This window comes from Scyliorhinus torazame, chromosome 2 (genome assembly GCF_047496885.1).
Source record: "Scyliorhinus torazame isolate Kashiwa2021f chromosome 2, sScyTor2.1, whole genome shotgun sequence".
In the NCBI taxonomy this organism is placed as follows: Eukaryota; Metazoa; Chordata; class Chondrichthyes; order Carcharhiniformes; family Scyliorhinidae; genus Scyliorhinus; species Scyliorhinus torazame.
Window position 1 is genome coordinate 265,073,711 of NC_092708.1, and position 24,307 is coordinate 265,098,017.

The following is a 24,307-nucleotide window of genomic DNA, read 5'->3' on the forward strand; positions in this document are numbered from 1 at the left end:
ACTGTCAGCGGCTGCTGACGCTCCCGCGCATGCGCCGCATTTCCGCGCCAGCTGGTGGGGCAACAAACGCCATTTCCGCCAGCTGGCGGGGCGGAAATCCCTCCGCCGTCGGCCTAGCCCCTCAATGTTGGGGCTCGGCCCCCAAAGATGCAGAGCATTCCGCACATTTGGGGCGGCGCGATGCCCGTCTGATTGGCGCCGATTTGGGCGCCAGTCGGCGGACATCGCGCCGTTGGGGGAGAATTTCGCCCCTGATCACAAATGAATTGTTTAATGACAAACTATCAATTAGTAGAGCAGTATCTAAACAATGTGGGCTTTTTGCATGAAGGACTTGGATTGAAGGAAATAAAATACCTTTATCTGCGAGAAATAGCTCTGATGTCTTGAATTGAGAACTGAATTTCCTTGACACCTACATTGTGCAATAAAAATACTACTACCAAAAATTAGCAGTTGATGTACCATTCTGAGACGACCAGGATTAGGCAAGCAAAACTCCAATGCAGTAAACTAAGTAAGTGCAAGCTGCTTGAAGTACTCCCAATGGGACTTGTTAGCACTTTGTATTACCATTGGTCCCTCTCTGCAGTCCTGACTCATTTCTTTTTCAGTCACATGACCCCACCATCATGTAAATTACATCCCATAATCTTATATACTCAGTCTAATTATGCTTTCTCCTTTTATATTCTTTCTAAACACTCTTTTTGAGATGTCAAAACACGGGTACTGATGACTTCCAAGAAACCAGATTTGTGTGAGAGTTTCAACTGTGAATGCCAGCAAGTTATTAATTTGCCAGAGGCATCAAAGTTGATTATGGTGAATATCACAATTTATGGATATGCTGAGTAGAGATTACTGCATGTACACTGATAAGAGAAACCCCAAGTAATTTCTCAATCCTCCCAAAGTATGTGGCTGCTAATACCAATTAAAAGCCCCTTAGTTCAGCATGGTTGAGAACAGCAAACCCAAGACAGACTAGAGATTGAAACTGAGACTTTTCAGGTCTGCATGGTAGAGAAATGGAGACCTCAGAATGATCAGATCAGCCTGGGAATAGATAGTTACATAAACCCGTCTACAATAATGTGACCTCTTTCACATGCACAGTTCATTTTAGGACTGTTCTAATTGACCCTTGTTTCTCCTTTTGGCATGTTTAGACATACCTGCATTTGCCACTCTAATAAATCCAGGAGGTGCAGAGTGAAAGGACAAGCACGTTTATTTTAAACTGAAAACAAAACAAACATCCCAGCCCAGGACTTTAGGGAACTGTCGTTCTGGGTCTTGGAGCCACATTTAAAGATCCTGATAACGAGCCCCAGCTGGGCGGGCCTCCATCCATCACCATGGGAACTCTTATTATGCAACTCCTTCAAGGAGATCAATCGACACTCCCCTGAGGTCCTTGTGAGGGCTTTTACATCCCTCCCCCACACCCCCCTCAAATCCGAATCATCCCCCTCATCCCGTGGCGATAAGGCTTTTGTCTCTTGGCACAGGGTCTCGGGTCTGCGGTAGGCAGAGCCTGATCGGGGACGTGAAGCGGACAGGGGAGCATCGCCATCCCAGCCTCTAGGGAGCCGATCAGATCACGATAGTCTGAAAGCACCACCTCCACCTTCTGTATCATCGCACCTTGTACCTCTATCCACCAGTCCATCTCCTCCAAGGTCACCCTAATAGGGGCCAAAGCCCCTCCAATGCCTTCTCCAGGTCCTTGGCAACCACCTGCCACTGCTTCTTAAATTTGTTCATCAAGAAGCTTGCCAATGTCTAGGTCAACCACAGAGAGGCCAACTATACAGCAGAAACCTCCGCCATGTTCTTGTTCTCTTCTCTCTCTCTCTCTCTCTTTTCTCCCCCCCCCCCCCCCCCCCCCCCCGGTGCACCACTGAGGCTTGAGGAACTTCAGAGTCAGACAACGATTCCTTGCCGGACCTCTGCTTTGTATTGTAATTACTGGACATGAATTTTATGAGGGGATCCTATCCCACCAAACTAAACTAATTCCCCCCCCCCCACCCCCCCAAAAAAAAAATCACCCATTAGGTTGTTTACCTGGAGGGCAAGGTAGCCAGAATTCGGAATACGGTGCTTCAGAGGGGTCGGCAGTCGGGTGATTTGGCTCTGCCGAATTTGATTTATTGCTACTGAGCGGCTAACGCTGAAAAGGTACTGGGCTAGTTCATGTAAAGGGTCGGGGTTGTGAGTGCTGGTGACGGCGCCACTCCTGTTATCCCCACAGAAATACTCAGGCAATCCGGTGATGGTAGCGCCTTTGAAGATTTGGAGGCAATTTCAGCAGCATTTTAAGTTAGGGGTGGTGTCGAAGATGGTGCCGATCTGTGCAAATGACTTTGTTGAACCGGCTAGATTAGATGCAAGGTACCGGGGCTGGGGGGACAAGGTGTGGGAGGAATGAGGGATTTGTTTCTGGAGAGGCAGTTTGCGGTTTTGGAGGAGTTGAGGGAGAAGTATGGTATCCCACGGAGCGAGACACTCCGGTGTATGCAGGTGCAGGATTTTTGAGGAAGATCTGTCCGACGTTCCTGGTGATGCTGCCCTCCTCGCTGTTCGAGTGCTGTTGGTGGCGGGCCTGGAGGGGGTACCTTGGGATTTTGAGGATTCTGGAGGAAATATGGCTCAGCTGGAGAGGGCCACGGCAAAATAGGAGGTGGTGTTGGGGATGGCACTGGAGGAGGGATTGTGGTGTGAAGTGTTCCGCAAGGTGAATGCCACGACTTTGTGTGCGCAATTAGGGCTGATTCAATTGTAGATGGTGCACAGGGCACATTTAACTAGGCGGATGAGCCGGTTGTTTGAAGGAATGGAGAACAAGTGTGAGCGGTATGGGAAGGGCCCAGCCAATCATGTTCACATGTTCTGGCCTTTCCCTGAGCTGTGGATGTTTTGGAGATCCTTCTTCTGCCCCTTCACCATGTCAATAATCTTTTAAATGGATTTGGAGCCACAGATGGGGATGGAAGGTTTAGCCTTCACCTCGCTGATTGCTCTCAGTCCTGTTGGGGTGGAGGTCAGCTTTTCCGCCCTGTGCCTCAGTATGGCTGAGGGACTTAATGGAATTCCTACACCTTGAAAAAGTTCACCTTGAGAGGGGCGACTGAGGGGTTCTATAAAAGATGGCACTCGGTCATTCTGTATTTCAAGGAGTTGGTCACTGTCAACTGATGGGGGTGGGGGGAGTTAGGGTTTTGAGGAGTGGGGTTGTTGTGGGTATTTCTTTTTGTACTAGTTATGTTTGGAGTGGGGTCACTTCCGGGTGCGGCGATGACCAGCTGAGTCGCACGTTTCGGCAGCTCCCTGTGAAACGGACTTTTGGGCTCTTGATAGGAGCCCCAACGGCAATTTTGACGGCTAAAAACACCGTGCGGTAAACCAGAAGGGAATCCCCCCTGGATACGGATGGAAAAAGGAGGAGAGAGTGGCCAGATTGCAGTGGATCCTTTAGAACAGCGGCAAGGAAGGCAAGCAAAAACCAAGATGGCGTCGGAAGGTGGCAGTTTAACATGGGGCCCTGAACAACAAGAGTTCTTGAAATGCTGTGTGGAAGAGATCAAAAAGGAAATGAAGAAAGAGCTGTTGGCCCCGATACGACAGGCGATCGAAGGGCTAAAGGAGGAACAAAAGACCCAGGAGCGGGAGCTTCGGGTCGTGAAGGCAAAGGCAGCCGAGAATGAGGACGATATACAGGGCCTGGTGGTGAAGACGGAGACGCAGGAGGCACATCAGAAACGATGTGTGGAAAGGTTGGAGGCACTGGAAAACAACGCAAGGAGGAACAACCTGAGGATTCTTGGTCTTCCTGAAGGTGTGGAGGGAGCGGACGTCGGGGCATATGTGAGCACGATGCTGCACTCGTTAATGGGAGCGGAGGTCCCGGCGGGTCCGTTGGAGGTGAGGGAGCATACCGAGTGATGGCGCGAGGACCGAGAGCAGGAGAAATTCCCAGAGCCATAGTGGTGAGATTCCTCCGTTTTAAGGATAGAGAAATGGTCCTTAGATGGGCGAAGAAAACTCGGAGCAGTAAATGGGAGAACGCGGTGATCCGCGTTTATCAAGACTGGAGTGCGGAGGTGGCGAGAAGGAGGGCGAGCTTTAATCGGGCCAAGGCGGTGCTTCATAAAAAGAAGATAAAATTTGGAATGCTGCAACCGGCTAGACTGTGGGTCACATATCGAGGGAGGCACCACTACTTTGAGACGGCGGATGAAGCGTGGACTTTTATTGTGGAAGAAAAACTGGAATGAGCGGGTTATTAAAAAGAACGTTCGAACAAAGTGGTGGGGCGAATGTGGGGGGCAAAGAGGGGTTTTATGTACTAATCCTGCGATGTGGTAACTTTTCTCTCTCCCACAGGTGGTGATGGGGGTAGGAGGGGAGGTGGAGGAGATGGGGCGTTGGCCATTGGGGGCGGGGCCAAGGGAGAAGCGCGGGCTTGGTTCCCGCGCTATGATAATCATGGCGGGAATAGAGAAGCAGGAAGGAGGGGGCGTCGCACGGTGCGAGCCGAGGTCACTGGGGGAAGCCGAGGTCAGCCAGAGTTTGCTGACTTCTGGGAGCAACATGGGGGGAGTAATTACGCTAGCGGGGGATCTAGCGGGGGGGGGGTGGGAGGGGGGAATTACTGGGTTGCTGCTGCTGGGGAGAGGGGGGAGCTGGTATGGGAGAGGATGGGCGGGGGGGCACCGCCTGGGGGAGATACAGCTGCGTGGGAACCGGGTGAGGAGCTGGAAAAAGGTGATGGCTAATCGACAAGGGGGGGGGGGGGGGGGGTAGGAAGCCCCCCAACTCGGCTGATCACGTGGAACGTGAGAGGGCTGAACGGGCCGATAAAGAAGGCACGGGTACTCGCACACCTTAAGAAACTTAAGGCAGATGTGGTTATGTTACAGGAAACGCACCTGAAACTGATAGACCAGGTTAGGCTACGCAAAGGATGGGTGGGGCAGGTGTTCCATTCAGGGCTAGATGCGAAAAACAGGGGGGTGGCTATATTAGTGGGGAAGCGGGTAATGTTCGAGGCAAAGACTATAGTGGCGGATAACGGGGGCAGATACGTGATGGTGAGTGGCAAACTACAGGGGGAGACGGTGGTTTTGGTAAACGTATATGCCCCGAACTGGGATGATGCCAATTTTATGAGGCGGATGCTAGGACGCATTCCGGACCTAGAGATGGGAAAGCTGATAATGGGGGGAGATTTTAATACGGTGTTGGAACCAGGGCTGGATAGGTCGAAGTCCAGGACTGGAAGGAGGCCGGCAGCAGCCAAGGTACTTAAAGATTTTATGGAGCAGATGGGAGGTGTAGACCCGTGGAGATTTAGCAGACCTAGGAGTAAGGAGTTCTCGTTTTTCTCCTATGTCCATAAAGTCTACTCGCGAATAGACTTTTTTGTGCTGGGTAGGGCATTGATCCCGAAGGTGAGGGGAACGGAGTATACGGCTATAGCCATTTCGGATCACGCTCCACACTGGGTGGACTTGGAGATAGGGGAGGAAACAGGAGGGCGCCCACCCTGGAGAATGGACATGGGACTAATGGCAGATGAGGGGGTGTGTCTAAGGGTGAGGGGGTGCATTGAAAAGTACTTGGAACTCAATGATAATGGGGAGGTCCAGGTGGGAGTGGTCTGGGAGGCGTTGAAGGCGGTGGTTAGAGGGGAGCTGATATCAATAAGGGCACATAAAGGGAAGCAGGAGAGTAAGGAACGGGAGCGGTTGCTGCAAGAACTTTTGAGGGTGGACAGACAATATGCGGAAGCACCGGAGGAGGGACTGTACAGGGAAAGGCAAAGGCTACATGTAGAATTTGACTTGCTGACTACAGGCACTGCAGAGGCACAATGGAGGAAGGCACAGGGTGTACAGTACGAATATGGGGAGAAGGCGAGCAGGTTGCTGGCACACCAATTGAGGAAAAGGGGAGCAGCGAGGGAAATAGGGGGAGTGAGGGATGAGGAAGGAGAGATGGAGCGGGGAGCGGAGAGAGTGAATGGAGTGTTCAAGACATTTTATAAAAAATTATATGAAGCTCAACCCCCGGATGGGAGGGAGAGAATGATGGGCTTCTTGGATCGGCTGGAATTTCCCAAGGTGGAAGAGCAGGAAAGGGTGGGACTGGGAGCACAGATCGAGGTAGAAGAAGTGGTGAAAGGAATTAGGAGCATGCAGGCGGGAAAGGCCCCGGGACCGGATGGATTCCCAGTCGAATTCTATAGAAAATATGTGGACTTGCTCGCCCCGGTACTGACAAGGACCTTTAATGAGGCAAAGGAAAGGGGACAACTGCCCCCGACTATGTCTGAAGCAACGATATCGCTTCTCTTAAAGAAGGAAAAGGACCCGCTACAATGCGGGTCCTATAGACCTATTTCCCTCCTAAATGTAGATGCCAAGGTCCTGGCCAAGGTAATGGCAATGAGAATAGAGGAATGTGTCCCGGGGGTGGTCCACGAGGACCAAACTGGGTTTGTGAAGGGGAGACAGCTGAACACGAATATACGGAGGTTGTTAGGGGTAATGATGATGGCCCCACCAGAGGGAGAAACGGAGATAGTAGTGGCGATGGATGCCGAGAAAGCATTTGATAGAGTGGAGTGGGATTATTTGTGGGAGGTGTTGAGATTTGGTTTTCGAGAGGGGTATGTTAGATGGGTGCAGCTGTTGTATAGGGCCCCAGTGGCGAGCGTGGTCACGAATGGACGGGGATCTGCATATTTTCGGCTCCATAGAGGGACAAGGCAGGGATGCCCTCTGTCCCCATTATTGTTTGCACTGGCGATTGAGCCCCTGGCGATAGCGTTGAGGGGTTCCAAGAAGTGGAGGGGAGTACTTAGGGGAGGAGAAGAGCACCGGGTATCTTTGTATGCGGACGATTTGCTACTATACGTGGCGGACCCGGCGGAGGGGATGCCAGAAATAATGTGGATACTTGGGGAGTTTGGGGATTTTTCAGGGTATAAATTGAACATGGGGAAAAGTGAGTTGTTTGTGGTGCATCCAGGGGAGCAGAGTAGAGAAATAGAGGACCTACCGTTGAGGAAGGTAACAAGGGACTTTCGTTACCTGGGGATCCAGATAGCTAAGAATTGGGGCACATTGCATAGGTTAAATTTAACGCGGTTGGTGGAACAGATGGAGGAGGATTTCAAGAGATGGGATATGGTATCCCTGTCAATGGCAGGGAGGGTGCAGGCGGTTAAGATGGTGGTCCTCCCGAGATTCCTCTTTGTGTTTCAGTGCCTCCCGGTGGTGATCACGAAGGCTTTTTTTAAAAGGATTGAAAAGAGCATCATGGGTTTTGTGTGGGCCGGGAAGACCCCGAGAGTGAGGAAGGGATTCTTACAGCGTAGTAGGGATAGGGGGGGGCTGGCACTACCGAGCCTAAGTGAGTATTATTGGGCCGCTAATATTTCAATGGTGAGTAAGTGGATGGGAGAGGAGGAGGGAGCGGCGTGGAAGAGATTAGAGAGGGCGTCCTGTAGGGGGACTAGCCTACAGGCTATGGTGACAGCCCCATTGCCGTTCTCACCGAGGAACTACACCACAAGCCCGGTGGTGGTGGCTACACTGAAGATTTGGGGACAGTGGAGACGGCATAGGGGAAAGACTGGAGCCTTGGGGGGGGTCCCCGATAAGAAACAACCATAGGTTTGCCCCGGGGGGAATGGATGGGGGATATGGAATGTGGCAAAGAGCAGGAATAACGCAACTGAAAGATCTGTTTGTGGATGGGAAGTTCGCGAGTCTGGGAACGCTGACCGAGAAATATGGGTTGCCCAAAGGGAATGCATTCAGGTATATGCAACTGAGGGCTTTTGCGAGGCAACAGGTGAGGGAATTCCCGCAGCTCCCGACACGAGAGGTGCAGGACACAGTGATCTCAAAGACATGGGTGGGGGATGGTAAGGTGTCAGATATATATAGGGAAATGAGGGACGAAGGGGAGACTATGGTAGATGAACTAAAAGGGAAATGGGAAGAAGAGCTGGGGGAGGAGATCGAGGAGGGGCTGTGGGCAGATGCCCTAAGCAGGGTAAACTCGTCGTCCTCGTGTGCCAGGCTAAGCCTGATTCAGTTTAAGGTATTACACAGGGCACATATGACTGGAGCACGGCTCAGTAAATTTTTTGGGGTGGAGGATAGGTGTGCGAGGTGCTCGAGAAGCCCAGCGAATCATACCCATATGTTTTGGTCATGCCAGGCACTACAGGGGTTTTGGATGGGGGTGACAAAGGTGCTTTCAAAAGTAGTAGGAGTCCGGGTCGAACCAAGCTGGGGGTTGGCTATATTTGGGGTTGCACAAGAGCCGGGAGTGCAGGAGGCGAGAGAGGCCGATGTTTTGGCCTTTGCGTCCCTAGTAGCCCGGCACAGGATATTGCTAATGTGGAAAGAAGCCAAGCCCCCGGGGGTGGAGACCTGGATAAATGACATGGCGGGGTTTATAAAGCTAGAGCGGATTAAGTTCGTCCTAAGGGGGTCGGCTCAAGGGTTCACCAGGCGGTGGCAACCGTTCGTCGAATACCTCGCAGAAAGATAGACGGAATGGGAAAAAGAAGGCAGCAGCAGCAGCCCAGGATCGGGGGGGGGGGGGGGGGAGGAACCAGAAGGACTCTCAGGGTTGTTAATATATACTGTATAGTATGTATAGGTCGTTGCTACAGATAATTATATATTGGACTGTTAAATTATATTTTTGGAGAGTGTTACTTGTGACAAGGCAGTTGCCAATTAGGGCTAGTTTTCATTTTTGTTATTTATTATTTATTCATTTTTTGTTTATAAAATAGGTCATTGTTATTTGTGTTGTTATAATATTGTGTAAAGGATGCACAATGTACTGTGTTGGTTGACCAAAAATTTTCAATAAAATATTTAATTTAAAAAAAAAATGTTTGGAGTGGGGTGTGTTTTCTTTTCACATGTATAAAATATTAAAAACTTATTAAAAATATTGCAAAAGAAAATCAGCCATAATCCGGCAAAAAGCACCAAAATCAAAGTATTCTGGCGGGAGCCACCGCATGTGCAACTCACCACATAATCGCCACCGGGAGTCCACAATGTACTTCTAATCATTTTGAATGGACGTTGACCATAATGAGGAACACCACTCCCAAGAACAGGCCAGAGAAGTCCACGTGCACCTGTACCCATGGTTTTCCTGACCATTCCAATGGGTGCAAACAGGCCAATGGTGGGAGCTACTGGTTCTCCTGCACAAGGAGCACTGCTTCATCAGATTCTCTGTCTGCATCGAGTCTGGGCACCAGATGTAGCTCCTTGTGACAATTTTTATCTTGGATACCCTGGCGTGTCTGTTGTGTAATTCCGTCAGTATTGAGTGCTGACCTGGGCAGTGGACAACTACTTGGGCTCGCCACAGGATGATGTCATCTTCTACACTCAGCTCTTGTCGTTTAGTGAGGAGGAGCTTCGTGTCACACGTAAGGTGTCCTCAAATTCCGCCACTGAGGATCATATGGTGCAATTTTGCCTGAGTGGAGTCCTTCTGGGTCCATACTTGAATCTGCTTCGCAGATACTGGCAAGGTATCCAGGAAGTTCAAGGTCATGACTTCTTCCGATGCAAGCTTGTGGGCAGCGGGAGGCGACTCTGCATCCACGTTGGCAATGCGTGTTCCTGGGCGGTGCTCGAGAGTATCTGTAAACCACTAACAATAATGCCCAATGTTGGATCTGAGCGGAGGCGATGGACAGAATCACTTTATCTTCTTTGAAAAGGCCCAGCAGGGTTTATAGTCTGTTACGATTGCGAAATGTCAGCGGTAGATATATAGGTGGAATTTCTTCGCTCCAGAAATAACAGTCAATCCTTCCTTTTTGATCTGAGAATAGCGTCTTTCCGTGTCCACCAAGGTTCTCGATGCATATTAGGTCTCTCTGCCATCGTCCCATCAAAGCACTGTCCTACTCCATGTGAAGAGGCATCACATGTTTATACCAGTTCTCTCTTGGGGTCGTAACGAACCAGGATGTTTCACCGTTGCGAAGGCTTTATCCTGTGGAGCCTGCCAAGACCACTGCTGGTGTTTTTTTAACAGAGTGCGGAGATGACAAAGTGGCCAAGTTTGGGTTGAATTTCCCATAATAATTTGAGGCCTAGGAAAGATTTTAATTCTGTCGTATTTTGCTGGGTCAGTGCCTCTTTGATGGCCTTAACTGGGGGTGTCAGCCTTTTTTATCAACTCTATACCCGAGGTAGATCACTTTGCCTGCCTGGAACACGTGCATCAAAAAATCATCCCAAAATCTCCAGGTTTGCTAGTTGCTCTTTTCCCATGGCTCCTATTATTAGTATGTCGTCTAAGTATACTGCCACCTTGGTAGCCTTTGGAGAATGTTCTCCACCATATGTTGAAAAATGCCAAAGGCCAACGATACTTTGAAGGGCAGGGGTGTACATTCGTATAAACCTTTCTGGGTGTTATTTGTCACATACTTCCTGGATGACTCGTCTAGTTCTAGCTGGATGTAGACATGGCTCATATCTGGTTTGGAGAAGGTTTGACCCCCCTGCCAGTTTGGCACATAGATCTTCTATGCCTGGCATGGGGTACCAATCGAAACGTGAGACTTTATTAACTGTTAGTTTATAATCTCTGCAAAGGGGGACCGACTTTGTCATGTTTGAGGACAGGGACTACTTATGCAGCCCACTCTGCGAACTGTACTGGTCGTATAATCCCGAGGCTCGCTGACTATTTTTTATTCGTTCATGTGTCAGCATTTATTGCTCATTCCTAATTGCCTTTGAAGGGGCAGTTAAGAGTCAACCACATTGCTGTGGATCTGGAGTCACGTGAAGGCCAGACCGGGCAAGGACAGCAGATTCCCTTCCCTAAAGGACATCAGTGACCCAAAGGGTTTTTACGCCAATCAACAATGGTTTCATGGTCATCATTCGACTTTTCATTTCAGATTTTTATTGAATTCAAATTTCACCAGCTGCAGTGGTGGGATTTGAACCTAGGTCTCCAGAGCATTATTCTGGGTCACTAGTCCAGTGACAATACCACTACGCCACCATTTATGCTCCAGTTTGGTCTCTACTTTGGTAAGTAAAGTGTATGGGACTGGCTGTGCCCTGAAATAATTGGGTAGGGCGTCGGGGTCCACATAAATCTTTGTTGTTGCTCCTTTTATTCTACCAAGGCTTTCTTGGAATACTGCAGGGTATTTGAGTTTCTCCAGGTTGGTCTCCTGCCACTCCTCCAGTGTGTGGCATTGGCAGAGTCTTGAGAATAGTTCAAAGGCTTATCTGCAGTTGGTGCTTGAGCACTGCTGAAGGAAGAGAGAATTTTGTCTTCAAATTTAAAATAAGGCACAGATTGGTGATGTCTGTAATCAGCATTGGCAGGTTTTAGGAAATTGTCAAAGATTTTTTCTTTTGTGTCATCACACTTTATTTTACCATTAGAGAATAGTGGACAAGTGTTGAAAAGATTAGTGGGCTGATTTTCAACCTGTAGAACCATGTCATGAACACTACTTCCATGGTCAACAAGTCCTGGGGTGAGACATAAACCCAGAGTTTCTGGCCGAGAGGTATATTACCAAAGATGAAATAAGTGATCTGAAAATTAGGGAATTTAACGCAGAAAATTCAGTAAATAAACAATAGAAGAACCCCAGGATTAAAAGAGGTGATTAAAGCTGTTAACAGATTAATTAGTTAATTATTTGCGATCTGCATTCACTGTTTGTTTTAATCATTGCTCACTTCTCTTTCCTTCACCTGTCCCCATATACCTCTGTGTTCTTTTTCATGTTTAAGCACATTTGTTCGAGGGAGAATCTTGTAATAGTTTTGCCTTTCATTGCTAATTAGTTAGTCTCACAACTCATCAAAATCCTTGCCATTCTTGACAGGATGAAGATCTGAAATGGGTTGAAGAGAATGTTCCATCTTCCATGGCAGATGTGTAAGTGACTTTTACTGCTACTAGCTACAAGATTTATCATTGCACTGCAGGCAATCCTCGATTTGCAACACAATTGATTCCTGGAAACTGTCGTAAGTCTGAACCAATTTCCCCCATAGGAACAATGTTAAAAATGGGGGATTGGTCCCATCACCGGGGCAAGGCATCATTATTACCAGCAAATTGCGACCTCATTTCCCATGGGTTTAGACATTTTGTCCCGATGCATTCAAACCTCTGCTGGAAGCCTCCCTGATATGTAGCCAACTTGGTTTCTGAGGCATGCACAAACTATTCACCAAAACCGTTCTCCACTTTCTGGACTGTAGCTCAGCCAGACAGAGCCACAGCAACCATTGTCCTTAGATGGCAAGCCCCATAACCAGCTGATGACTACATGTCGATCTGACCTTCCGGAGTATTGTGTGGTATGTAAAGTGTAAAGAGGGCCCAGTGGTTCGGTGGGAGGTTTCGCAACTTTCCCAGGCATGATCGGAGTCAGCGACCCAATACTGTACTACTGTATGATGGATTATTTAACACTGTTTCAGACATAGAACATAGAAAATACAGCACAGAACAGGCCCTTCGGCCCACGATGTTGTGCCGAACCTTTGTCCTAGATTAATCATAGATTATCATTGAATTTACAGTGCAGAAGGAGGCCATTCGGCCCTTTGAGTCTGCACCGGCTCTTGGAAAGAGCACCATACCCAAACTCAACACCTCCACCCAACACCAAGGGCAATTTGGACATTAAGGGCAATTTATCATTGGCCAATTCACCTAACCCGCACATCTTTGGACTGTGGGAGGAAACCGGAGCACCCGGAGGAAACCCACGCAGACACGGGGAAGACGTGCAGACTCCGCACAGACAATGACCCAAGCCGGAATCGAACCTGGGACCATGGAGCTGTGAAGCAATTGCGCTATCCACAATGCTACCGTGCTGCCCTTAAGAACAAATAAATCTACACTATATCATTTTACCGTCATCCATGTACCTATCCAATAGCTGCTTGAAGGTCCCTAATGTTTCCGACTCAACTACTTCCACAGGCAGTGCATTCCATGCCCCCACTACTCTCTGGGTAAAGAACCTACCTCTGATATCCCTCCTATATCTTCCACCTTACACCTTAAATTTATGTCCCCTTGTAATGGTGTGTTCCACCCGGGGAAAAAGTCTCTGACTGTCTACTCTATCTATTCCCCTGATCATCTTATAAACCTCTATCAAGTCGCCCCTCATCCTTCTCCGCTCTAATGAGAAAAGGCCTAGCACCCTCAACCTTTCCTCGTAAGACCTACTCTCCATTCCTGGCAACATCCTGGTAAATCTTCTTTGCACCTTTTCCAGAGCTTCCACATCCTTCCTAAAATGAAGCGACCAGAACTGTACACAGTACTCCAAATGTGGCCTTACCAAAGTTTTGTACAGCTGCATCATCACCTCACGGCTCTTAAATTCAATCCCTCTGTTAATGAACGCGAGCACACCATAGGCCTTCTTCACAGCTCTATCCACTTGAGTGGCAACTTTCAAAGATGTATGAACATAGACCCCAAGATCTCTCTGCTCCTCCACATTGCCAAGAACTCTACCGTTAACCCTATATTCCGCATTCATATTTGTCCTTCCAAAATGGACAACCTCACACTTTTCAGGGTTAAACTCCATCTGCCACTTCTCAGCCCAGCTCTGCATCCTATCTATGTCTCTTTGCAGCCGACAACAGCCCTCCTTACTATCCACAACTCCACCAATCTTCGTATCGTCTGCAAATTTACTGACCCACCCTTCAACTCCCTCATCCAAGTCATTAATGAAAATCACAAACAGCAGAGGACCCAGAACTGATCCCTGCGGTACGCCACTAGTAACTGGGATCCAGGCTGAATATTTGCCATCCACCACCACTCTCTGACTTCTATCGGTTAGCCAGTTCATTATCCAACTGGCCAAATTTCCCACTATCCCATGCCTCCTTACTTTCTGCATAAGCCTACCATGGGGAACTTTATCAAATGCCTTACTAAAATCCATGTACACTACATCCACTGCTTTACCTTCATCCACATGCTTGGTCACCTCCTCAAAGAATTCAATAAGATTTGTAAGGCAAGACCTACCCCTCACAAATCCGTGCTGACTATCCCTAATCAAGCAGTGTCTTTCCAGATGCTCAGAAATCCTATCCTTCAGTACCCTTTCCATTACTTTGCCTACCACCGAAGTAAGACTAACTGGCCTGTAATTCCCAGGGTTATCCCTAGTTCCTTTTTTGAACAGGGGCACGACATTCGCCACTCTCCAATCCCCTGGTACCACCCCTGTTGACAGTGAGGACGAAAAGATCATTGCCAACGGCTCTGCAATTTCATCTCTTGCTTCCCATAGAATCCTTGGATATATCCCGTCAGGCCCGGGGGACTTGTCTATCCTCAAGTTTTTCAAAATGCCCAACACATCTTCCTTCCTGACAAGTATTTCCTCGAGCTTACCAATCTGTTTCACGCTGTCCTCTCCAACAATATCGCCCCTCTCATTTGTAAATACAGAAGAAAAATACTCATTCAAGACCTCTCCTATCTCTTCAGACTCAATACACAATCTCCCGCTACTGTCCTTGATCGGACCTACCCTCGCTCTAGTCATTCTCATATTTCTCACATATGTGTAAAAGGCCTTGGGGTTTTCCTTGATCCTACCCGCCAAAGATTGTTCATGCCCTCTCTTAGCTCTCCTAATCCCTTTCTTCAGTTCCCTCCTGGCTATCTTGTATCCCTCCAATGCCCTGTCTGAACCTTGTTTCCTCAGCCTTACATAAGTCACCTTTTTCCTCTTAACAAGACATTCAACCTCTCTTGTCAACCATGGTTCCCTCACTCGACCATCTCTTCCCTGCCTGACAGGGACATACATATCAAGGACACGTAGCACCTGTTCCTTGAACAAGTTCCACATTTCACTTGTGTCCTTCCCTGCCAGCCTATGTTCCCAACTTATGCACTTCAATTCTTGTCTGACAACATCGTATTTACCCTTCCCCCAATTGTAAACCTTGCCCTGTTGCACGTACCTATCCCTCTCCATTACTAAAGTGAAAGTCACAGAATTGTGGTCACTATCTCCAAAATGCTCCCCCACTAACAAATCTATCACTTGCCCTGGTTCATTACCAAGTACTAAATCCAATATTGCCCCTCCTCTGGTCGGACAATCTACATACTGTGTTAGAAAAGCTTCCTGGACACACTGCACAAACGCCACCCCATCCAAACTATTTGATCTAAAGAGTTTCCACTCAATATTTGGGAAGTTAAAGTCGCCCATGACTACTACCCTATGACTTCTGCACCTTTCCAAAATCTGTTTCCCAATCTGTTCCTCCACATCTCTGTTACTATTACCAGACAAGGCTGTATGGAGTCGTAAAGGCGTAGTCGGTGTCATAAATTCAAAAGAGGGTATCAATTTATGAGCTTCGTAATTGCCGTTCATCGTAACTCTAATATCATAAAGTCGAGTGCTGCCTATATGAGCTTTCAAATGTATTCACCATTGTTGTTTCCATGTACCCAGTTGTTTTCACTGGCATTCGTATATTTCACGTGGTGGAATGTCAGAAAGTCTCCTTGGGGGAAGGAGTACCACTGAGGTTTTGTTGAGCATTTAGAAAGTAAAACACAATTTCTTCAGACTCTTATGGTGGCATGGTAGCACAGTGGGTAACACTGTTGCTTCACAACTCCGGGGTCCCAGGTTCGATTCCAGGCTTGGGTCACTGTCTGTGTGGAGTCTGCTCCTTCTCCCTGTGTTTGCATGAGTTTCCTCCGGGTGCTCCAGTTTCCTCCCACAAGTCCCGAAAGACGTGCTATTAGTTGAATTGGATATTCTGAATTTTCCCTCTGTATGCCTGAACAGGTGCCGGAATGTGGCGACTAGGGGCTTTTCACAGTAACTTAATTGCAGTGTTAATGTAAGCCTACTTGTGACAATGAAGATTATTATCATTATTAAGCTAAAACTGGTGATCCCCGGGGAGAACGTGCAGACTCCACACAGACAGTGACCCAAGCCGGAAATTGAACCTTTGACCCTGCCGCTGTCAAGCAACAGTGGTAACCACTGCACTACCGTGCCGCCCTTATATTCTGTCCTAGCATGCAGAGGAGCCTGCCCTAAGAAAGGAGCATAGGTTGAGTTGATGCAAAAATAAGTACTTTGTGTGATCAAGGTTCTTGTAGTAAGAGTTTCATTTTGAACTCTAAAGAAATAGATCAAGACTGCCAAAGGAGGAAACAGAGTGAAATCATGAAAATGGAGGTGTGAAGAAACTAATTTGTAAACTAATAAAGCAAGCAATATTTCATTGCTTCATGGAAAGAACATCAAAGGTGTGCACACAAGCTAAAATAAGTTGAACAGACGAGGAGAATGATCAGCAGAAGAGTAGACCGGGTTGGATGATAGATATGCCAAGAGGTTTGTTGGAGAAAAATTCTTGAGGTGATGGACAAAATGTCAGAATGAAGTGTTAATTGCACTACAATGCAAGATTACTGTTGTTCAGAATATAAGAGTAAAAATAAAGACACTAATTATTTTCTAACTAAGGAATTTACTTTGACATACAATGTGGCAGTTGTCCTAGAAAGAAAATAGCATCTTTTCGTACAACCTTTTCCTTTCTTGCAAGTACGACTTGGGACAAAGAAATGATTAGACCCCTTGACTTGGAAGAAACAAATAATGGTTTTATCCCTATAAAGTCTTGCTCTGTTGTCATCTATGGCTCTCCTCAAAATCTTTGTAGATTGAGTTCTTTTATATGGTTTCATTTCCAAAATCTGTCATTAAAATATCAAACCTCAAAGAACTCAACAGTTTGCCCTGCTTCCCTTCTTTCTGAAATTGCCTGCATTGTTTCTTCTTGTTACCTACCCACTTACGGTATGATATTATGGAGGCTCCTTTTCATTTTGCAAGCATGTAATACTTCTCTCTCAACATCCTGGACAATATGCATCCGAACAGCTGTGTTCTTTTCTTACAATTAGAAAGTTTCATTCAAAGTCAGTTTTTTGTTTTTAAAACAAGTATCAAAAATCAAAATCTTATCAACAGAATGAGTTGAGAGAAACTTGGATTCCAGAAGAATAATTGATGGATGATCCTGGTGACTTAATTAGACTAGTCCCTTAGGAATGCACATGCTAGGTGGGAAGTGTGACAAGTTTATTTTTAAAATACGTCAAGCGTTAGCATTTCTTGGCTTCAGATTCTGTAATAACAAAGCAGCTACACGGTGAAGTGACGAGCAATGTATTGTCACATCCCCTGTTCCAATCTGTGGATACAAATGGTGAAGGAGATCCATGTTGGGGTGGCACAGTGGTTAGCACTGCTGCCAACAGCGCTGAGGACCCGGGTTCGATCCCGGCCTGGGTCACTGTCTGCGTGGGTTCACCCCCACAACCCAAAGATGTATAGGTTAGGGGGATTGCCCTCACTAAATTGCCCCTTAAAAAACAAATCCATATTGTTCAGAGTGCTTCTAACTGGACATCTGGTTTCCTATTTCAAAGAGCTCCCCTGGTAGACTAAGATTCAGGAGATGTGAAAACAAATAAAAAGCAGGCTTTTTCTGGCAGTTTTACCACTGCTGTTATGCAAAAAATGATGCTTGGCCATCTGTTGGCAATGGCTTAGTTAACACTGACACTAGCAATACTAATGTGATTATACTGTACGTTTCTTAACTAATCTTTATTTATTTTCTTTCAGTGCACTTCCAGCCCTTCTAGACTCAGATGAGGTAATAAGCAGATTCATTCAATTTGTTTGTGAGGGTATTTACTCATATACGTAAGGGTGTTCAACGGTGTTGGGAGGAGGGGTGTGGACAGGGTATGCGCTCATGCATGTGAGGTTGTTGTGTTTGTGTACATGAGCTTCTGCATAGATTAAATTGGGGCAAGGCCAATTTCAATGGTATAAGGCGGGAACTTTCAAAAGTTAATGGGGGAGCCAGTTAACAGGCAAGGGGACAGCTGGTAAGTGGGAGTCTTTCAAAAGGGCGTTAATGAGGGTTCCTCTTAGAATGAAGGGTAAGGCTGGTAGAAGTAGGGAACCCTAGATGACTCGGGATATTGAGGTCATGGTCAAAAGGAAGAAGGGGCATATGATATGCAGAGGCAGCTGGGATCAAGTAGATCCCTTGAAGAGTATAGGGCTTGTCGGAGTAGAACATGGAAGATAGAACAGTAGAGTTAAGAGAGAAATTAGGACAAAAAGGGGAAATGAGATTGTCTTGGCAGATATGGCAAAGTAAAATTCAAAGAGCTTTTACAGATACATAAAGGGCAAAAGAGTGACGAGGGAGAGGGTAGGGCCTTTAAGGATAAACAAGGTCATCTATGTGCGGATCCACAAGGGCTGGGTGAGGTCCTAAATGAATATTTCTCAGTATTTACTGTTCAGAAAGGCACGAATGTTAGGGAACTAAAAAGTGATGTCTTGAGGTGTGTACATATTACAGAGAAGGTGCTGGAGGTATTAAAATGGGTCACGGTAGATAAATCCCTGGGACCTGATGAAATGTATCCCAGGACGTTGTGGAAGGCTAGGAAGGAAATTGTCGGCCCCCTAGCTGAGATATTTGAATCATTGACAGCCACAGGAGAGGTGCCTGAAGATTGGAGGGTAGCAAATGTTGTGCCCTTGTTTAAGAAGGGCTGTAGGGATAAGCCTGGGAACTACAGACCTTACTTCTGTAGTGGTTAAGTTGTTAGAAGGTATTCTGAGGGACAGGATCTACAGGTATTTAGACAGGCATGGGCTAATTAGGGAAAGTCAGTATGGCTTTGTAAGGGGAAAGTCACGTCTCACGAATTTGATTGAGTTTTTGGAAAGGGTAACCAAGAAGGTAGATGAGGGCAGTGCGGTCGACGTTGTCTACATTGACTTTAGCAAGGCCTTTGACAAGGTACCACATGGTAGGTTGTTGCAAAAGCTTAAATCTCACGGAATCCAGGGCGAGATAGCCAATTGGATACAAAATTGATTTGGCAACCGAAGCCAAAGGGTGGTACTGGAGGGTTTTTCAAACTGGAGGCCTGTGACTAGCGGTGTGCCTCAGTGATTTGGATGAGAATGTAGGTGGCATGGTTGACAAGTTTGCAGATGACACCAAGATTGGTCGCATAGTGGTTAGTGAAGAAGGTTATATAAGATTGCAACAGAATCTTGACCAATTGGGCCAGTTGGCCGTTGAATGGCAGACAGAGTTTCATTTGGATGAGGTGATGCATTTTGGTCGATCAAATCAGGGCAGGACCTACTCAGTTAATGGTAGGGAGTTGGGGAGAGTTACAGAACAAAGAGATCTAGGGGTACAGGTTTGTAGCTCCTTGAAGGTGGAGTTACAGGTGGACAGGGTGGTGAAGAAGGCATTCAGCATGATAGATTTTATTGGTCAGAATATTGAATACAGGAGTTAGGACATCTTGTTGAAGTTGTACAAGACATTGGTAAGACCACACATGGAATACAGTGTTCAGTTCTCGTCACCCTATTATAGGAAGGAAATTGTTAAACTAGAAAGAGTGCAGAAGAGATTTATGAGGATGCTACCAGGACTTGATGATCTGAGTTATAAGGAGAGGCTGGATAGGCTGGGACTTTTTTTCCCTGGAGCGTAGGAGGCTTAGGGTGATCTTGTAGAGGTCTATAAAATAATGAGGAGCATAGATAAGGTACATAGTCGACATATTTTCCCAAAGGTAGAGGACTCTAGAACTAGAGGGCATAGGATTAAGGTGAGAGATACAAAAGAGATCAGAGGGGACATTTCTTCACACAGAGGGTGGTGAGCATCTGGAACGGGCTGCCAGAGGCAGTGGTAGAGGAGGGTACGATTTTGTCTTTTAAAGGGCAGTTAAGACCGTTACATGGGCAGGGTGGGGATAGAGGGATATGGGCCAAATGCGGGCAAGTGGGACTAGCTTAGTGATAGAAACTAGGTGGCACGAACAAGCTGGGCCGAAGGGCCTATTTCCAGCTGTAAACATCGATGACTCCATGACTTAATTCTCCTTCAAGAAATTTGCAAAAGCCGCAGAAATGTGAAGACTGGGAAAGGACTTGATCCTGGTCTTTGGTGATTCTTAAGTGTGCTTGTATTTTATATTCCCATGGCCAGCAACATGTTTCATCGCTAACTGGAGGATTTGTAGAATTGAATTATTTAGTTGCCAGCACACTCATCTTTAAGTCAGGGGCTGCGGGTTCAAGTTTTATTTAATCATTTAATCTGACTGATAGTGTAGTGTTAGAAATTATCAATAAATGAAACTTTAAACCTATTCAGGCTATTGCAAAAGATCGCACAGCACTGCTCAAAGAACAAAGCGGCACACAGTTTCCTGGGCTTATATTCTTCTCTCAATCAAAACAACTACCAACAGATTGGCTAACTTTAATTGCTGGTTGAAATACCATCCTTTGAACCTCCTTTGCCTGCAAAATAACAGTACTCGCACTTAAAGCACTTTGCGATTCATGACGATGTGTTGTGGTTTGATTATAAATGCAAGCTTGTTCTAATAGTTGATATAAATTGAGCAGTCAGAACTACGTGAGATACAATCAAAAGCATAGGTGCAGAGGGGGAAGAGCTGCTCAGCCAATGTTTGGAGAGCTAATATCAGTGGAAATGCAGGTCCAGAAGGGGAAGAGCTACTCGGCCAATGTTAGGAGGGCTAATATCAGTGGGAATGCAGTCATGTAGCGTTATAACCTGTAATGACCCCCTAGCATTTTTAATGTTGGGCGTGAAGCTCAGCAATTTCCCCCTCTGAACATTTATTTTTTAAATATTTTTTTATTCTCCTTTTTCACATTTTCTCCCAAATTTACACCCAACAATAAACAATAATCAGTAATGTAATGTCAATCCCCATATCAATAACAACAATCACACCCTCCCACCAAACCCCCAAACATTAGCCCGCATGTTCACATAAACGAATGACAAAGAGGAATAAGGAATCACCCATAGTCACCATTAACACATACAGTCCTTCTCCCCCCCAATCCTCCCAGCCCGCAACCCGACTAATGTTCGATGTGATACAATTCTCGAAAGTGCATAATGAATAACGCCCATGAATTGTAGAACCCCTCCATCCTTCCCCTCAATTCAAATTTGACCTTTTCAAGCATCACGAATTCCAGCAGGTCCCCCCCGCCACACCAGGGCACAGGGTGGAGAGGTTGATCACCACCCTAACAGGATCCGCCTTTGGGCGATCAACGAGGCGAAGGCTACAAAATCTGCCTCTGTGCCTGTTTCCAGCCCCGGCTCGTCTGACACCCCGAATATGGCCTCCCGATTGCCCGGGTCCAGTTTCACGTGCACCACTTTAGAAATTACCCTAAACATCTCCATCCAATAATCCTCCAGCTTTGGACAGGATCAAAACATATGAACGTGGTTTGCAGGCCCCCCCGCAACGTTCACATACATCTTCTACCCCCTCAAAGAGCCGGCTCATCCTCGCCCTTGTAAGCTGCACTCTATACACCACCTTCAGCTGTAACAGCCCCAACCTCGCACACGAGGTGGAGGCGTTCACCCTCCGGAGCACCTCACACCAGAACACCTCCTCTCCACCATATCCTCTCCCAACTCTTCCTCCCACTTTGCCTTGATCCCTTCTCGAGGTGCCTTCTCCTCCTCCAGGCTCTACTGGGAAGCTCTGTATCTCCTTTCTGGCAAAGTCTCGAACCTGCATGTATCTAAATAATTCCCCCTGCTCCAGCCCATACTTCGCTCCCAGCTCCTTCAAACCCGCAAAACGACCCCCAAGAAACAAATCTTTTAGTGTCCTAATTCTTTTCTCCTCCCATCTCCGAAAATTTTCATCCCACTTCCCTGGCTCAAATCTATGGTTTTCCCCGAATCGGCATTTCCCTTGACCCTGCCCCCAACCCGAAGTGCTGTCGAAACTGCCTCCAAATTCTCAACAAAGCTATTACTACCGGACTCCCTGAGTATCTCCCTGGGGCCGTTGGGAGCGGCGCTGACCCCCTGTGAACATTAAGGTGAGTTCAGTTCGAGAATATTATAGGAACTGGAGTCCTGATTTACATGGTTGTGGCTGGCCCCACTTTTGGAATCAGACTTGAAAATGTACTCAAAGTCAATCATCATCTGAAACAACAGGATTAGATAACATTTCAGTTGAAGTGGGCAGTCCTGATGCAGGTTTACACCCTCAATCCATTCAGGTACCAATTGATCAGTTGTACATTTTCAATATTTCAAGCTGCTCCTCTGGGAACTCTGGGAGCAGGATGATGTTAAACTCTCAGAAAGACTAACGATTCAACTGCACTGAACTTAATCTGAATGATATGACTGTTGACCCCTGCAAACCAGTAAAGTCCCAAATTCCATTCTGGTTTGTGTTGAGTCAGCTGATCTCAGCCAGAGGTTAATGTTGGTCTTGGGGTCCCCTGCACCCTTCAGGCCTAAGACAAAAAAAGCAATCCAGGTTTACACTCTTGACCACTATTCAATGATCCCTGCTGGAAACTACATACTATCTGCGGACGTCGTGGAAGGACGGACTACAGCTCACAAATAAAGATCGAACACTTGTCACGCTACCAGACGCAAATGAGATTTGTGTACATAGAATCACAGAAAATATATTGAGTCTGCATCGACAAATGAAAAACACCTGACCTACCTTCCTAATCCCATTTGCCAGCACTTGGCCATAGCCTTGAATGTTATGATGTGCCAAGTGCTCATCCAGGTACTTTTTAAAGGATGTGTACACCCAGCAGGAGTTGACACTTTAGGAAGGAAAATGGAGGGGACTTCCGGGTGCGGTGATGACCAGCTGAGTCGCACGTTTCGGCACCTCCCGTTGGAACGGACTTTTGGGCTCTTATTAGGAGCCCCAACGGCAATTATTGATGGCTAAAACCATTGTGCGGTGAAATAGAAGGGAATCCCCCTGGATATATATGGAGAAAGAAGAGAGTAGTGGCTGGATTGCAGAGGATCCTCAGGAGCAGCGGCAAGGAAGGGAAGCACGAAGCAAGTTGGCGGCGGAAGGATGCCGTTCGGTGTGGGGCCCGGAACAGCAAGAGTTCCTGCGGCGCTGTGTGGAGGAGCTGAAGAAGGAAGTGTTGGCCCCGATGCTACAGGTGATTGAAGGGCTAAAGGAGGCACAGAAGACCCAGGAGTTGGAGCTTCGTGATGTGAAGGCAAAGGCTGCTGAAAATGAGGATGAAATACAGGGCCTGGTGGTGAAGACAGAGACGCACGAGGCACTGCATAAAAGGTGTGTAGAGAGGCTGGAAGCCCTGGAGAATAACTCGAGGAGGAAGAACTTAAGAGTCTTGGGTCTTCCCGAAGGTGCAGAGGGGGCGGACGTCGGGGCATATGTGAGCACATTGCTTCACTCGTTAATGGAACCGGAGGCCCCGACGGGCCCCTTGGAAGTGGAGGGAGCATATCGAGTCCTTGCGCGAAGACCAAAGGCAGGAGAAATACCTCGAGCCATAGTGGTGAGGTTTCACCACTGTAAGGACAGGGAGATGGTCCTGAGATGGGTGAAAAAGACACGGAGCTGCAGGTGGGAGAATGCGGTGATCCACGTGTACCAGGATTGGAGTGCGGAGGTGGCGAGAAGGAGGGCGAGTTTCAATCGGGCCAAGGCGGTACTACATAGAAAGAAAGTTAAATTTGGAATGCTGCAGCCAGCGAGACTGTGGGTTACACACCAAGGAAAACATCACTACTTCGAGACGGCAGAAGAGGCGTGGACATTTATTGTAGAGGAGAAGTTGGACTAGACTGGAGAGAGAAAGAGTTTTCTGTAATAAAGTAGTGGGGGGATTGTATGGGATGGGGAAGGGGGGGGGGAGGAATTTTCTCTATTCCCCTCGTTGGAGGGGTGGGTTTTGGTGAACTGTGGGCGTCGGTGGGGAAGGAGAGAGGGAGCTGCGCCCTTAGAGACGGGGCCGAGTGGGAAACACGGGCTTTGTTCCCGCGCTATGGTAATTGCGGCGGGAAAGGGCGCGCAGGAAGGAGGGGGCCTTGCACAATGGGGGGCCAAGGATAAACTGGGGAAGCTGAGGTCAGCCAGAGTTTGCTGACTTCTGGGAGTAACATGGGGGGAGCAATTGCGCTAGAAAGGGATCTAGTGGAGGGGGGGGGGGTTAACTGGGTTGCAGCTGCTAAGGGAAAGGGCGAGCTGTTATGGGGCGGGACGGGACCGTCGGGGGGACAAACGGGAG

General features: G+C 47.4%; 1 protein-coding gene across 3 annotated transcripts in view; it reads left to right on the forward strand.

Moving 5' to 3' along the window:
* The window catches only part of LOC140398252 (transmembrane protein 87A-like), a 139,808-nt gene that overhangs the window by 107,875 nt on the left and 7,626 nt on the right, over positions 1-24,307 (forward strand). For all 3 annotated transcript variants that reach the window (XM_072486696.1, XM_072486701.1, XM_072486710.1), the window contains 2 exons: positions 11,930-11,982; positions 17,777-17,807. In XM_072486696.1, coding sequence (XP_072342797.1) covers positions 11,930-11,982; positions 17,777-17,807 — 84 coding nt within the window. The remainder of the gene's footprint in view (positions 1-11,929; positions 11,983-17,776; positions 17,808-24,307) is intronic.